Here is a 17638-nt window from a genome sequence, read left to right on the forward strand (position 1 = left end):
TCCAGTATCCGGTATAGTTCTGTGTTGCCAGTTTAAGCAGTGAGCAGCCACGGGCAGAGGAACCATTAAATCAATAGACAAAAGACTATAAGACATATAACCCATTCAGCTTCATGGCCATCTTAATTTCCTAAGGGTTGTATTAGTTCTAAAGCATATCGTTTTAAACTGGCCATGAGTATTAAATGTTTTGTGAAGGCACAAGGAAACCCCCGTAGACACAGGGAGACCTTCGCCATGGCAACCTTGGTTAAACACAAGTAAGCCTTTCCTGCTGGAAAATGAAGTACCATGATGTGAAAAGAAAGACACATGAAAAAGTGAAAAGAGTCCATAAACGTATCACGCATTTCTTTGTTCATTGATGGCTTTGATTTCACATACACATGCCATTACAGTCACACTTATTTTTCTCAACCTTGTGTCTTGGGACTTCCATCAATGTAAAATACCTTTAGCTACGTTAAATGTGCTGAGGCAAACATTAACCAAATTTGAGAACACATTCAGGGTTGTAAAAGCTAATTGGAAAAGCTAATACAAATGTTAACTTACAGAAAAACAACATTTGCCAGGGGGAACCATTTTACACTTGCAGTGATTCTCTTTTATCAATGCAGTTTGGCATCTTTTGGAAATGGGTCATTGACGGATAAGACTTTTTTTTTTTAAAAAGCCTTAAAAAAGTCATCTGTGGCGACCGTAATATATCTCAGAATTCACATTTTTATGTATCATTAAGACTAGTTGAACTCATATCAGTAAGTAGATAAACTGATGAAGAAAGATAAACTTTAGTGCCCTTTCATTTTATGAAAACCATTATTTCACAAGTTTATTCTATAATATCAGAGTCTCCTTCATTATCCAGTTAAAATAAATGTTTATCCCTATAAAAGGAATGGAAAATGGCTAAATTTAGAAAAAAAGATAAAATATACAAATAATTATACTTAAACAATTAACTCTATGTATATAATTGATGTATAGAATATGAAAACTACAAATAAAGGACATATATGATATATCTATCATTTAACACATTTAGCAGTGGTCGCCCCACATGATACTCGGTCGCCCCATATGATGTTTTCAAGTTTACTCAAGTATAACAGGCTAACAGTTAGCCTCAGAAACCAAACTAGCTTCTTCTAGTGACAAAGCACTATCAAATTTATCATCAAAATATAGATTTGTGGAAAAAAATTATAATTCACAGTTTTGGGGTGGTCGCCCCACATGATGACCAAAAGTGACTACGACATCACAGCCGTTAAAAAACAGCTTTTTCTTACTATATGAGAGAGACTGATTTACTATCCAGTTGTTTCCAGGGGGTCTTCACTTGTGTCTGGCGGATGCAGTATCCCATCCTTGACATGTTTTTTAAAATAAAGGTCCCAAAATTGTGGTTTGTTGATGGTCGCCCCGGATAAAATGGATAGAATCAACATAATTCGGACAACATTCGTTTGTATATCATGATAGAAATATATGAGCAAATGCTTTATAGTTTTGTCAATGGATGTAAAACATGTTTAAAATTATGCCAACTAGGAAAAGGGATATATTTAAGTTGATTTAAAGTGTTTTTAAACCAGTTGTCCTAACTAAAGTCAAGGCAGGACGGTCGCCCCATATGGTGTTTTGGCACTTTGGATAGCAGAAAAATGATGAAAAACTAAAAAATTTGGAGAAGTTAAAGTGGTTTAGTAGGTAAAGAAGGTATAACAAGTAGATGAGAAATTATTATGTATTTTTTATTTTTTTCTGCAAAATAAAATTAACCCGGACAGAAAAAGGGGGCGTCACGTCATTGACCCATATACACTGCTGAAGTGAAAGTGACATAAACTCTCTGTCAGAAGTGCTCCCCTGACACATGGTTCCTTACATTTAAAAATGCATAAACACAGCATAAATAAAACCTGAAAGGATAGTGCTGAGCTGTGAACATTGTGTAAGTGGTCATAAAAGACTCCTGAATGGTTGTGAAATGGTCGATCACTTAAACATGGCATGTTTGCATCATAAAAAAACATCAGTAGAAATTTAAGTTATGTTTATTAGTGAAAATAAGAGCATTAGCACACACGATGATATGTGAACTCACAGAATTGGGATTAAACGGCTGTGTGGCCATAAGAAAAGCACTTGTTAATGAGACTGATCAGGAAAAAAAAATGTTTCACAAAGATTGAATTTTGGAGCAATGCAAGGCCTGATGAGTCCAGCCCTTACTCCAGAGCAACAAACAAGTCAGGGTAAGAAGGGAAGTGCATGAAGCGATGCCTCCAACCTGCATAGTGTCCACTGTACAACCCTCCGGAGGCAGTGTTTTGATCTGGGGTTGCTTCAATTGGATAGGTCAAGGTTCAGCAATGTTATTTGGCAATAAAATGTAGTCAGCTGACGGCCTGAATGTACTGAATGACCAGATTATCACATCTATGGGGTTTTTCTTTCCTGACTCACATAGTGAAAGATTGGTTCTTGAAGCATAAGGGATCATATTCACACATGAACTGGCCACTACCATGCATACCTTAATCAATGGTTTAATAAAGAAGGTTTAATTAAATATTAGAGTGTTTAACTTGTTTTGTTAGGGTAGTGTATGTTCAGATATTAATTTCTTCTAAACGCACAGCTGTTTGTTTGTTTGTTTGTTTGTTTGTTTGTTTGTTTGTTTGTGTTTGGTACAGGTAAGGCCAGATGCACACCAAATAATTTGGTGCTCTTGACAGAGGACCCATCAGTATTTAGTGGATGGTCATTTTGTGGTCTCCTAAAGACAAGAACAATCTCATTTGTTTTGATCATTGTCCAGAGGCAGGATACAGGCTCTGTGGTAGCCCCCGGACCTTTGTATGCTGACTCACCCTTCTCGCAGATGAGACACACCACAGTCGTGTCATCACAAAATGGATAATGTGAAGTGTGTTGTACAACAGAACAGCATCTGAATGTATATGTCCAGGTGGGGAAGTGCAGATGATTGATAGTGGCTATGGTGTCATCTGGTGAGTGGTTGAAATGATATACAAACTGTGGGGTCCAGCGGGAGGGCAGCAAGGTCTCATGGGCTTGATGTGCCTCATGATGAGCCTCTTGGTGCAGTGTGTGTGTGTGTGTGTGTGTGTGTGTGTGTGCAGGCAATGATCTAGCCCTAATGTCTAAATGCACTTCAAATGTTTCAAGAGCTATTTTAATAAGGCAGAATTGCTATCGTCCCCTTTCTTTCTCTCTCTCTTGCTTGCTATTTCCTTCAGTCTGACTGTATTCTGGGTTTCACTGTACAGATTGTATAAACTAGCTTGAATCAGCTGCACTGAGTCTGTGCGCATGGGTAGGGCTTCCAATTAAAGTGACATCTGAGATGGAGCCATAGAGGTACAAGTGTCAAATCTCCTCTATTCTCTCTCTCTCTCTCTCTCTCTCTCTCTCGTCTCTCTCTCACTCTCTATCCTCTGTTCTCTTTCAAGGGTTTCATGTCTGGGTTTCATTTATGAGCTGGAGAGATCAGATCATCAAGCCCTCTGTTATCCTCTTACCTCCAAACCCACTTCTTTTCCTCAAATACACTTCACCAAGGGCCTTGGAATAGAGCCAAGATGCACATGAACACACACACACACATGCACACACACAAACACACACACATACACAGCTGTTAAGGTGATTTCTGGTTAAGAAATTTCTGGCAGTCATTTTGGTCACAATAATGGCTTATACATCTATGTATTGGCAAATTGGATTATGTGATGTTTTTCGAATGTTGAATAGCTCTGCACCTCCAGGGTCCGGGTTCAATTTCGGGTTCGATTAGATTAGGCTAATTGCCATTCCCAAAATTGTGTGCGTGTATGTGTTTGCCCTGTGATGGACTGTCCAGGGTGTACCCCTTGTGCTTTAAGTCGCCTGGGATAGCACATCCACCCATCGATCCTTGATTACAGGATACTGAATAAGTGAGTGAGTGAGTGAGTGAGTGAGTGAGTGAATAGGAAGTATACATATTGAGCACTTGCTATTTTGGGAAAGATTCCATGATATGTACAGTAAATGCTATAACTGTTCAGTAATCATCTAACTAGTACATTTTATTTCATAATTTAATTAAAAAATTTTAACATTGCATGTAGATAGATAGATAGATAGATAGATAGATAGATAGATAGATAGATAGATAGATTCCTAAAACACAGCAGTTCAGGCACATTGGCCTATTTTAATGTCAGAATAATAAAAGTTTTATAATGGATTTATACATTGTACATTTGGAAGGCCCATTTGCTACCAAGCTTTAACCTCCTCACTGATGTCTTCAGATTTTACTGCAAGATGCCCACATCATATTTCTTCCCAGTGGTGCCATCGATTTTGTGAGGTGCACAAGTCCATCCTACATTAAAAAAAAAAAAAAAAAAAAAAAAAACATGATGCTGCCACCCAAGTGCCTCACATTTGGGATAGTGTTCATAATCTTGCAAGCCTCTCCCTTTGTCATCCACCCATAATGACGGTCATTATGGCCAAACAGTTAAAAATGACTTTTTATTGGAGCAGTGGCTTCTTTCTTGCTGAGCAGCCTTTCAGGTTATGTTGATAGGACTCATTATTATTCTATGGTGTTTATACTATGTTTCCCAAGATAACCATGGTATCTTCAGACATTTTGAAATTTCTTCCAGGGATGAATCAGACTTGTTAGGATCTAGCAATTTCTGAGGTCTAAACTAATTTCTTTTGATTTTTTTTATATTCAATTATAATAAATATTAATTCTTATAATTAATATTGCTTAATTATATCATATTTTGGCCCATTCTTCTTTACAACATTGCTTCAGTTCATTGATGTTTTTGGGCATTCGTTTATGCACAGTATGAGGTGTTTCTGCTGAAATGCTGTTTGGTTTTCACTAATCATGGCTTTTGGCTCATCTGTCTATAGGACATTTTTTTCAGATGTGCTTTCTGTGCTTTGTTCAGATGCAGTTTTGTAAACCTCAGTAGTGCTTCCATGTTCTTTTTATACAGAAAATGTTTTCTCCTGGCATCCCTTTCACATGCTCAGTAAGGCCTGTTTGGTCTTAGATGTAAAGCTTCCCATTTGTAAATAATCTTTCTCACTGTAGAATGTCAAACTCCAACTTGTTTGGAAATCATTTTTATAGCCCTTCTCAGATTGATGTGCAGCAACAATAATTGCTTCCCTAAGACCATTGCTTATATCTTCCCCTTGCTATATATCAATCCCTCTTGGCATCGTGTTAACACACACATTAATGCTCCAGACCTGTAAACTGCCAAAACCTTCTACACACCTGCTGATGAACAATTATTAATGGCTGATGATTAGCAGCACCTGGCTGCAACTTACCCTCTTAAATCCCGTGGAAGCAGGAATGAGGTACTTAGTATTCCCTGCATTTTTTGGGGTTTCATTTGTGTTAAAAAGATAATAGCATAGTGAATAAAAATTAGATGTTGCTGTTTGTTTGAGATTGATTTTGAATAATAATAAGACAGACTATAATCAGGTGATTTTTATGGTTTTTACACAAACACCACTGTTTATATCTTACCCTCTTAACATTGTGTTACAACACACTTAAATGTGTACATGTACGGCTCTAGTTCTAATAAATTAAAATATTATCGAAAAGTTGATTTATTTCAGCAATTCAATTAAAAAAGTTAATCTTATACAATAGATTCCTTACACACAAACTGATATATTTCGAGTATTTATTACTTTTGATTTGATGATTATGTCTTACAGCTAATGAAAACGCAAAATTTAGTACTGTATCTCAAAAAATTTAAATATGACAAAAGAACAATAATAAAAAAAATTAACATAATGTTGGACTACTGAAAAGTATGATCATGAACAGCACTCAATACTTGGTCGGGGCTCCCTTTGCATGAATCACTGCAGCAATGGGGCAGGGCATGGAACTGATGACATGTTATGGAGGCCCAGGTTGCTCTGATTGCGGCCTTTAGTCCTTCTGTGTTGTTGCATCTGGTGTCTCACATGTTCCTCTTAACAATACCCCTTGGATTCTCTATGGGGTTTAGGTCGAGAGAGTTTGCTGGCCAATTAAGCACAGGGCCCTTAAACCAGGTATTAGTATTTTGAACCAGGTATTAGTAGTTTAAAAAATAAATTCAGCATGTCCATAAAGCTCCATAAAGCAGCAAAGGGAAGCATGAGGTCCTCTAAAACTTCCTGGTAGACGGCTACACTGACTTTGGACCTCATAAAACACAGTGGACTAACACCAGCAGATGATGGGGCTCTCCAAACAACCAGTGACTGCGCAGACTTTACACTGGACCTTAAACAACTAGGCCTCTCCTCTCTTCCTCCAGACTCTGGGACCTTGATTTCCAAATAAAATGCAAAATTTACTTTCAACTAAAAAAAGACCCCACTGATCAGTTCTGAGTTCAGTCTTTTTTGTCCTTAGTCCAGGTAAGATGCTGCTGACATTGTCTCTGTTTCAAGAGTGGCTTAACACAAGGGATTCGACATTTATAGCCCATGTCTGGATACAGTACGTCTGTGTGGTGGCTCCTGAAACACTGATTTCAGCTGCAGTCCTCTCCTTGTGAATCTCCCCAAAATTCTTAAATCCTCTTAAGACTGTGGTTATCCCTGTTGCATGTGCACCTTTTTCTTTTACATTTTTTTTTCCATTCAACGTTTCATTAATGTGCCTGGATACAGCACTGTGAACAGTCTGCTTACTGAACCAGACTGAGAGACCATTTAAAGGCTCAGAAAACCTTTGCAGGGGTTTTAATGTAATTAGCTGATTAGAGTATTACACCATAAGTCTCCAATATTTAACTTTTTCACAATATTAAAATTTTCTGAGTTACTGGATTCTGGGTTTTGTCAGGAGTAATGTAGAGGTGGACGCAAGTGCAGGTAGGGAAAACCTAATTTATTAAGCTAATAACAAAAAAACAAACATGGGCAAATTTCACTTGTGATCCAAGACACAGGCAAGGGTCGGTCGACCTGCAAAACATGTACACTAGGACAATCAGAAAATTGTAAATCAAAATACCGGATCAAAGCCATACACTGAAAAGCTATTACAAATAAACACGGCTTGGTAATGCCCAGAAAACTCACGGGAGCGTAAACTTCGCAATGTCCCTCCATTTCTGGGTTCTATTTAAGCACCTGGGTAATTGAGTGCAGGCGTGCTTAGAAATCAGGTGACGTGGAACGTGCCTGTTGGGAGTCTGTTTCCACCTTTTTTGTATGCAATATGGCCTTGGCTGCTTTGCCATTTTTTCTGGCCTGACAGGTTTTCATAGCTGTAAGCCATAATGATAAAAAATGTAAGAAAAAAACACTTATTAGCACTATATTAGTCTGTGTGAATCTGAATGAATCTATACAACATATGAGTTTCACTTTTTGAATTGAATTCCTTAAATAAATTATCTTTTTTGATTATGTTCTAATTAATTGAGATGCACCTGTATATATACAGATCACTGAGTCACGTACCAAAACCGATTAAGGAGGTTTGAAATTACAGGTTGGTCTAAAAACGCCAAACACATTGTTGCATTGCTGAAACCTGTTTTAAGGATTGTGGTAAACCCTCAACTTTGTGGAGGAATTGTAGCCAGAAGGAAATCATGACTGAAGATCACTTAAATGCTTAAAGATGCATGGTAAAAAAAAAAAAAAAACTGACAGTAACAAAGACAAAAGTCAATGAAATCCTTAAGTGCGATTTTTTTTTTTGGCCTGGGCAGTGTATATCCCAGATAAATAATGTATACACTAATAGATCAATACATTCTGGGCATAATCAAACCTATTTACCATAAAACTAAACCTGTATTTCTGCAACAAAAAAGTGTCATGCAACAATCTGCATCAATGATCATACTATAATAATTAAATATTTCTAATTGACAATATGGAAAATAAAAAATCAGCAAGCAATGAAACGTATGATGAAAAACAAAAAATATGCCAATATGTATGGACCAAATCCATTGTATGTTCCCCCGAAACCAATGAATCCTTCATTAAGTCCATTACACCAAGATGCATACAGTCGGTATGAATTATTTCTTAAGTGGCACTCCATATAAAGGATACTTGTGTATATAAAGGCAAATTAGTTGAAGGAATCTGGTGAAGAGCCTTAACACACCGATTTCAAATAATGACTGGTTTGATTATCTCTCACCCTCCTTTCACCACCGGTTTTGACCGGCTGTTGTAATTACTCTTAAGTGTAACTATGTTTTGGTTGTTCTGGTCCCCTGGGAAGTCCAGGAAGGACCATTATAACCTTAAGCAAATTCGGCAGAATAAGAACTTACCTTAATTGCAAACATATGTGAAGGAAATGGAAATGACATTACAAAATAAAAACATATACAGTACATCCACTATCATTATCATTATTATTATTATTATTATTATTATTATTATTAATAATAATAATAATAATAATAATAATAGGTCTAAATGTCTTATATATATATATATATATATATATATATATATATATATATATATATAATTTTACTGGTATATACATACTGTATACCAGTGTTGACCGTCCTTTAAATTACTGAGGCTAGTTGGGGATTATTTCGCTCTACAAAGCAAGTTCTGCGCGCGCGCGTGTGTGTGTGAGTGCGTTTAATGCAGTATTAATGATGCAAGGTGTGACAAGCTACATACGGTATATTAGAGATGTCTGTCGGCTCAGTTCCGTTTTATTGTCCACACCATCACACCATGGCCTGAAATACTACACTGACCCCGGACACACACACACACATTTATATTTATATATATATATACACATACATACATACATACATACATGAATAAGCAGGCTCTAAGAAGCGCGCGCGTGAGGGGGACGTGATGAGTCACCGTAGAGGCGTCGATCAGCTCTGGTCTGCCGCAGTCTCGCGCTCTGAAATATCTGAAAAAGTCGAAAAGTCGGTGAATCAGTGCACCGGCAAAGTTCCGCCTGACTCCACACCCACACTCCCGCTCTCCAGCACAGGAACACACACACACACACACACACGCGCGGATCTGTCTTTATCCATACTGCATCCCCATCACGGCTTATTCTATCGTTATGGAGTCATTTTAGTGCATCATTTCCCGTTTTTTTGTTTGTTTGTTTGTTTCAATATAATCCTATGATGCTGTTATACATAAATATCTGCAAGACGCGCAAGAAAAATAAATGTGACTTTCGTACACACTCAGGCAAACACGCGCACGCGCTCGCGGTCTGTCTGCCGATGCATAAAGCAAAGAAACAAAAGGAGCGCGTTGGGCGGGGAGGGTGGTGTGACGTCATATTTACTCAGCTGACACACGGCTCGCCCCATGCCTCAGCTAGCCGGGATACACACAAACGCACGGGTACAGACAAACACAGACACACACACGCACGTCCCTCCGCTGACACGCTGTCACTTCAGTGTGAAGACGTCTCGGTATCAGGTCATGCGCTGCACGCGCCTGGCTCTGTGCTGATGCCGAGTTTCCGCGCTTTATCTTACGCTTGTCTGCTGTTAGAGGAACGGGATCAGCGCTATACTGCGCCTTCTGCAAGCTTTTCTTCGTCGCTTGATGATCCAGTCCCCCAAAATAAGAGGCAGGCTGACTCGTCGCACGGGGTTACTGCGCTGGCGACACTAACACGTTCTCGTCACTGCGACTGAAGATGCCGGCGGCACCAGATCTCCACACAGCGTTAAGTTGAGGATTGCTAAAATTCCTGGAGTTAGTGCTGCAGGTATAATTTAGCGGAACCGATCTGCCTTGACTTCCCAGGACGCCGCGCACCCACGCACGCGCGCATAAGTGACAGAGTGCTCTCTCTCTCTCTCTTTCTCTCTCTATGCGGCGCGTGGGAGGCGGAATGGCGCCGCGCATCTTGCAGACTCTTGCCTATGTACTTGGGTCGCGCGGTGGAAAATAACGGCACCTTGCAACTACGGATCCCGTGGCGTTACCGCCGCATGGCAGGGCCACCACGACCAAACCGTTCTGACTTCGAGGACTCCCGTGCCGAGGGGTAGATGTTTTATAACGACACCGCCCGACCACAAAGGTCACTGGAGGTGAGCCCTTGATCATGCATGGCTATTGTTTTCCCACGAGCCTGTTTGTTTCAGGCGCACGCCTGACTCAATGCGGAGTCAAAAGCTCACTCTCGGGGCCGAATATGTTCAATTAGTCCTTACACCCATCCGCATACCTACATACATAATCACTTAGAATAGTAAAGGGACCGGGAACTATGGAATTATCCGAAGTCCGATGTTCCAGCGAGAGCGAGGAGCTGTACACTATCAACAAAACCCCCTCGAATAACAGCGGCGGGAGACCGAAGCGGCTGCTGTGGCAGAACGCAGTGCGCCACATCACCGAGCAGCGATTCATCCACGAGCACAACAACCCCAAGGCCGCTTCTCCAGATGACACACCAGGACAAGACTTGCGCAAACAGTCAGCCGGGAGGGCATCAGTGAGCGAGCGGCACAATAACTGCGGCACTAAAGTGTTCCCGGAGCGCTCAAGTAGTGACCTAGGTTTCCTGCAGCTCGACTGCGCGCCCAGCAACTCGGACTTCTTCGTGAGCTGGGGCTGCGCGTACCGGGGCGTGATCTTCCCTACTCTGCGTTACGCGTTCAAATCGCGCGAACTCGAGCGCCTGTACCAGCGCTATTTCTTGGGTCAGCGGCGCAAATCAGTAGCGGTGATGAACGTCCTGGACGTGGTGACCAAGTTGACGCTGCTCGTGCTGCACCTGACTCTTGGCGCCACGCCCGTAGACCCCATAAAAGGCGCACTGCTCGGTTTCTTCGCCGGCGTAGAGGTAGTGATTTGCGCGCTTGTCGTGGTGCGCAAGGACGCGAGCTCCCACGGCTACTTGCAGTACAGCGGCGCTGTTACATGGGCGGCCATGGCCACGCAGATCCTGGCCACGGGACTCGGCTACGGGCTGCTGGGAGACGGTGTGGGCTACGTGCTCTTCACGCTCTTCGCTACCTACAGCATGCTGCCGCTGCCGCTCACGTGGGCCATCGTGGCGGGACTGCTGACATCCGCGCTGCATATAGCACTCCAGCTGCTCGTGGCTCCTCATGTGCAGCTTTCCACTAATCAGGTAATTACTAACACAGTGGGGAAATTACAGTACAGACTTATTTTTCATGATCATGAAAGTAGGGGAAACGCGTGGGCACCGTTGTAATGCATCTATAGGATACTATGGTAAGATTTATGCGTTAATATTTACTTTAAACTGCTTGGTCCTGTTTAAAAACATTGTGTATTATTATATTACACATATATTGCATAAAAGTTCAGTTAATTTCCATGCTTTTAGTAATAATTTGTTTTAAATCTCGTCGCTGTCTGGTGCTGGAATGCCGAACACTCAGGTCGCTGTCCACGTGCTGAACCCGTGATTCGCGCATGTCTCCATCTATACACTCACTCCACTAAAATCAAATTCCAAATCATTTACCTTTTGCAAATGAATCAGTTTATAGAGTCAATCCAGATGTATGGAACGATGTGTTTTTCAATTTTCACCTTTAAAAGATAAAATAAAATAAAAATTTTAATAACATGTCTGGTAAATAGGGACAGGTTTTCATTTATTATACTTTTACTTTAATCCTCAGTGACAAATTTGAAATATTCAAATTTTAAATTCAAAAATCAAATTTCATTAGCAGCGCTTTAAAAAAAAATTTCCAAAGTGTTAATTAGCATATTCTTATATTGTATGAAAACAGCAACCTCAGTACAACAGACTGCATATATCAAGATACACCAAGTAAACTTTTATAGAAGTATATAGTATAAGTTTAAAATAAAAACATATTTTTTAATCTGTATCAAATGTTTGGTAAAATAAAAAATTCTGACGTTAAGTAAAAATAGTACATACAATTAGTAAGTACAGTTTTCTTGCCATAACAGCATAACAAGGAACATTAAATTAACAGTATATTGAAAAAAAAATCAATATAAATCAATCAAAAGTTCACAAAGTACACTGAATAAAATATTTGCAAACTGATTTGTGACATACAGTAATGAAAGGGCAAAAAGAATTCCCCTAAATTGAGATGATCTTTTTATGCAAGTTATTTATGACAAGGTAACATCTACAATAAACACAGTAACTCCAGTAAACCACGAACCAGTCATCTGCACTTCAAGATTTGTGTTTAAGCATTTTAATATAGCCATGTATTTTTTAAGGATTGTATAGCAAGATACGCTACGGCTACATATAAACTGTAATATCAGATACTGTTGCAAATACAGTATTTTTTTGTTTTTATCTAAGCCAAGTTCTACAAAAAAGTAGAGTGCTTCAGCTACACCCAGTGCTAATAAAAAAAGTGCTCAAAAAACAACCAAGAGGGAACCAAACTAAATATGAGTGGTTTTTGATCCAGATGTTTAAGAAGCTCATATGGTAAGGTGGCCACATACATTTTGCCTTTAAATATGGTCAGAATGGCTTCTTCACTGGGTTCCAAGCCATCTTGGGTGGGATTGTCATTCATGGATGTACGGCCTTCTTTAAAGTGTTTGCGTTATTCAGATGTTTTATGGCTTAAAGTCTCATCACTGTACTGTGCATGAAGTCATCTTTAAATGTCAATCGGTTTTATGCTTTCATTCACAAGAATTTTCATTACAAGTCCCAGGTTGACATAAATGCCCAGTGCAGATTTATATTTATGAGGTGGTTTATATTTAGATTTCAGAGGTGACAGTAGCAAAGATTGAATGAGGAAGAAACTTAGAGAGGAAGAAGCCTCAAAATGCTCCAAAATTTTTTTTTGGGTGATAGCAAATTATTATATTGCAGTTCCATACAATTACTTAACAACAATTATACACTATATGGTTACAACGTACTATGAAAAGATGTTCAGAGATGCAGTATATCAGTTTGTATGATTGGAGCAGCATATATTTTTTTTGTCAATATGAAAGATTTTTGGTAAAAATCTGTAATTTTGGTTTAAAATACTTTGTTAAATAATCTTTTGGAGTGAGATTTTACCAGTGTTTTTGCTGGTCACTTTGATTTGCAAGTTTTATTCCACAAATCCTTGTACTGTAGCAAATGCTCCAGGCACCAAATTTCAGAGAGTTTAAAGAGAATTTAGATCTTGTCTTTGAGTAGTGATATTCCAAAATGTTGGCCTTACTTTGTTAAGTTGCATTTGTGCTTTGGGTCATTACTGTACAAAAAGATGATTTCTCTGTCTAACAAAGTCCTGAAGTTTTTGTGTGAAATAGATCGGTGCTTGTAGCTATTTATGATTTTCTTTGGCCAATGCCTGCAGAAGGGCATCAGCCCTATAGCATGCCACCATAATGCTTTACAATGGGTATAATGTAGAAGTAAACCTAAACAGATCTGTTTTTATGAGAAAAAGGCTTTTGTAAATATTCTATTCCATATTTCAGACAAAATATGAGAGAATGTTGTGCATTCATATGCAGAGAATAAACATCACTTTCCAAATATTTCTGCAGCTCCTTTAATATTGACATAAACCTTTTGGCAGTCTACTTGATAAATTTTCTTCTTGTTAATTTTTACAATTCTGGAGACACATCCTGTTCTTGGTAATGTCACTGTGGTACCATATTTTCTCTACCTGATGATAATGGCTTTCACAGTGATGGTTTTCCATGGCACAGCTAACGTTTTGTAAATTAGTTTTGTACTCCTCTCCAAAAACCAAAAACTTTCAGTACTCAGATTCAGCACATGCTTTGTAAGCATAGCTTCTTACAGATGACTTTTTGCTTGGGGTTTATAATTTCTCTTACAGCTGATGTTTATTTTGGATTAATCTGAAACACTTTATTGGAACCAGGTATAAGACAAATATGTGTTTGAATATTATTAGTTAATTCTGAGAACAGTCACAGGTCCAAAACTTATTTAACCAAGTTATTGTAGTGTGTTACTTTCTTTTTCCCTTTTGTGAAAATATCTAATTATATGATTTATATTAGTTTCTTTTCATCGAAAGAAAATCTGCAATTTTAACAGGGTTTGTAGTCTTTTTCACTCTCCACCGTACAGTATGTACATGCAATACAGTACAGTATCTAAGTGAGGTTATTCAGTTATATAGTTCCTAAGAAAATAATTTGTTATTGTTTTCTAAGAAAAGAAACGAATGCTGAAAATACTAAATTTGGGTTTAAAAATGTCCAAACTTAGGACAGTGGAAAGTGGTGAACCATCATCTTTGAGTAAAAAAAAATCTTGTTGAAAAAACATACTGAATGAGCATGATGGGTGATCGTTTAAAGGCTTAGTGAAATCAAATCATAAAAAAACAACAGTAGAACTCACTGCCATGTTTAATAGTGAAGGTAAGAGAATTCCCACATGCACAACGAGAAGAGAACTCAAGGGATTGGGATTAAGCCTTACAGCCTACAGCGATGTAGCCTTAGGAAAACCACTTCTCAGTTAATGTTAATCAGAAATAAAGGCTTTAGTTTGCTGGAGAGGGAATGGACTGTGGAGCAATGGAAAAAGGTCATGTGGTCTGATGAGCCCAGATTTACCCTGTTCCAGAGTGATGGGTAAATGATGCATTGGGGTAAGAAGAGACGCGGATGAAACAATGCACCCTTCATACTTAGTGCCAGCTGTTCAAGTCTGTGGAGGCAGTGTTATGATCATGAGTTTTTCTATTGGTCAGGTCTGGGTTTAGCATTGTTATGCGCCCCAGAAATTGAGCAGCTGACTACCTGAATGTACTGAATGACCAGGTTTTTCCATCAGTAGTTATTTTTTATCCCCTGATGGCACAGGCATATCCCAAGATTTCACTGCCTTTTGGAGTCAGAGTGTGAATGAGGTGTTCAGGGAGCATGAGACAACATTTTCACACATGGATTGTCAATCACTGAGTCCAGAGCCATTGAGAATCTTTTGGTTGGGAAAAATGTAGAAGATTGTTACGACATGGTCCGACTTTCCATTATCAATACAAGATCTTGAAACGAAATTAATGTGACACTTGATGGAAATAACATGTTGTGACATTGCATAAGCTTATTGTAATAAAAACAAAAGAAAGTCCAATAAAAAATTTTGAGTTTGAAGAGTTTGAAACTCTTTTTTTTTTTTTTTGCCGGAGCAGTATATATTTAGACGTGATATGTAGTGTATGTGGTTGGTATATATAGGGTTATAGCCCTGTTAGGTTCAGGTATTACTGTATGTAGGGATGTTTACTACTGTATGTCTGAGAACTAATATTCAAGATTAAACATCCTGTCCCTGTGGTTAGTAATTGTCAGCAGTGTTACAAGCCTCGCCCTCGATAACCCGCCCCCTTCTGTTATTCCTGCTGTTATACCACTATCTCTCATATGCGGTTTGACAATGCGAGGACCGATGCGCGGAAAAAAAGGTAACCTAATCACAGCGCCAAAACTCGCGGTGAATTATGATGAACCATATTGACGCCCACCGTGCAAAACCGGGTAGATGAGATAGAGGTATTAGTAGTTAACAGATTATGGGCCAAACTTGTGTAAAATAATTATAAAGGTCTTGACTAAAACAACATGCATGAGAAATCACAAAGAAGTTTTCATTTTCTGCAATGGAAACATACTCTAACTAGTTACTTTTATCAGAAAGTAACACTGTAATGTCATTGATTTCATTTTTAAAGACAGTAATTTTGTAATGTACACTGATTGTCAGTCAGCCAGTCTCTAGACCGTTTACCCTGTAAAGCATCGTGGGGGGTCCTGACGCCTATCCCAGGAGACTTGGGTCATAAGGCAGGATACATCCTGCTGGGGTGCCTGCGATGAAGTTGCACCTTATCCAGAGTGTTCTCTTGCTCGTGTCCCCTGGTATAACTCCAGGCTTCCTGCAAGCATGTACTGTACATGTAAGAGAGTGATTAATAATTTAATACTGTTTATTTTACATTCCTGTTTATAATAATGCTCCTTATATTAATTTTAATAACAAAATGACAAATAAAAAGAGCTATTTTTATACAGCATGTAGTTTGTATAACCACTGCAGTTAAATCACATCTTCCTATTGGTTTTTCAGTTTGGGTTTTATATATTTGACATCGATGCCCAGCAAGGCATTGCTATCTTTGAGAAAGCAACTGGGTGGCATGTCTTACATGTGTGCATGTGTACAGTATGTGTGTGTAGGTGAGATTGTAAAAATAGCATGTGTGGGAAGATGGTATGGAAGAAGGTTTCTCTGACTCACATCCTTGCCGAGCTGCATCCCTCCTTCTTCCCATCCTATTCTTTACCTCACATCTCTCACTATAACTCTCTCTCTATCCTCAAGTGATCTGTTCAAAACTTTGTACATTAGTTATTAGTTATTAATTTCTCAACTATTTTGCAAACTAGCTAACAGGTTCTTTATGTGTTAGTATATCTCTGTACCACTAGAAAGATACATGACGCAAAACTTAGCAAAATTTTGTAGACCACAAGCAATAACGCAGCAGGAAATTAATTGCAATTAGAAGGTCTTACTGTGAAAGATAAGGCCACTCACGGTTCACGTCCTATGGGTGTGTGTGGCGACTGCCTTAAATGTTAATGAGTGCTGAAATAAGATAGTAGTAGCTAAACTGCATATGCCCACTTTGTTAAAAATGCATGAGTGTGTTTTTTATTAGTGACAATTTAAGGTAAAATGGGACTAAAGACAGGTGGTGTGAGTAATCTATAAAAAATTAGAAAATCTAAAAATTCAATTTCACTTTAAGTATTTATATTGAGAGTAAAAGTTTGCCTGGTGCTTGTTAGTGTGGATGCAAGGATAGTTATGCCAAGTCTCAGTAAGTCAAGACCCCCCATTTATCAAAACTACAAACCCTTTAAATAATGACTTTAAGGGATTCACATCTACACAGTAACCTAAAGGATGAAACAATAACTGACTTGCTAATATAACACAATCACATTGGTCTTTTGTGTGTACAGTACAGTAGATCTATTCTCTATAACTCTCCTCCAGCCCAGGGCTCAGCCTTGCTAAGAGTACTTAACAGGTCTGCTTCATGTCTGCATTGTGATTCCTTGCTACAAAAGACTCGGCAAACATGTCACAGCTAAGAGCAAATCCACAATCAATACACAGTCTAATAGCATACTCTGTCCCTTTTACACTTTTCGGCGTGCAGTAGCTTATTTGCATGCAGGATTATAGACACTGAAACAGCTCGTTTGGAACAGGAGTGAAACAGCAGGATTTTTAAGCATGCCAGACTTCATGATTTGAGTGGTATTTCAGCTGGTATTTAAGCAGATGGTTCATTTTGGAGACTTCTGAGATATACACTTCCTGGCCAGAATAAAAGATTAGATCCCATGTTATTTGTTCTGTTTGTACTGGAAAAAAGATATGAGTGACAACTGAGCAAAAACATCATGTTTGGAACACTTTTGCCATGCAGTGTGAATGTAACCTAAGTAGGCGTTCAGGACGTGTCAGTAGCAAATGTTTTTCCATGTCACATTGCACTTCACTTGCATTAGTGAGTAGAAG

At 38.8% G+C, this 17638-nt stretch overlaps 1 protein-coding gene across 2 annotated transcripts in view; it reads left to right on the top strand.

The window, feature by feature from the left end:
• Positions 1 to 9457: 9457 nt before the first annotated feature.
• adcy8 (adenylate cyclase 8 (brain)) overlaps positions 9458 to 17638 on the top strand; it is a 68615-nt gene continuing 60434 nt past the window's right edge. For both annotated transcript variants that reach the window (XM_053486812.1, XM_053486813.1), the window contains exon 1: positions 9458 to 11197. In XM_053486812.1, the coding sequence (XP_053342787.1) occupies positions 10328 to 11197 (870 nt within the window). In that variant the 5' untranslated portion in view covers positions 9458 to 10327. The remainder of the gene's footprint in view (positions 11198 to 17638) is intronic.

Source organism: Clarias gariepinus, chromosome 25 (genome assembly GCF_024256425.1).
Source record: "Clarias gariepinus isolate MV-2021 ecotype Netherlands chromosome 25, CGAR_prim_01v2, whole genome shotgun sequence".
NCBI lineage: Eukaryota > Metazoa > Chordata > Actinopteri > Siluriformes > Clariidae > Clarias > Clarias gariepinus.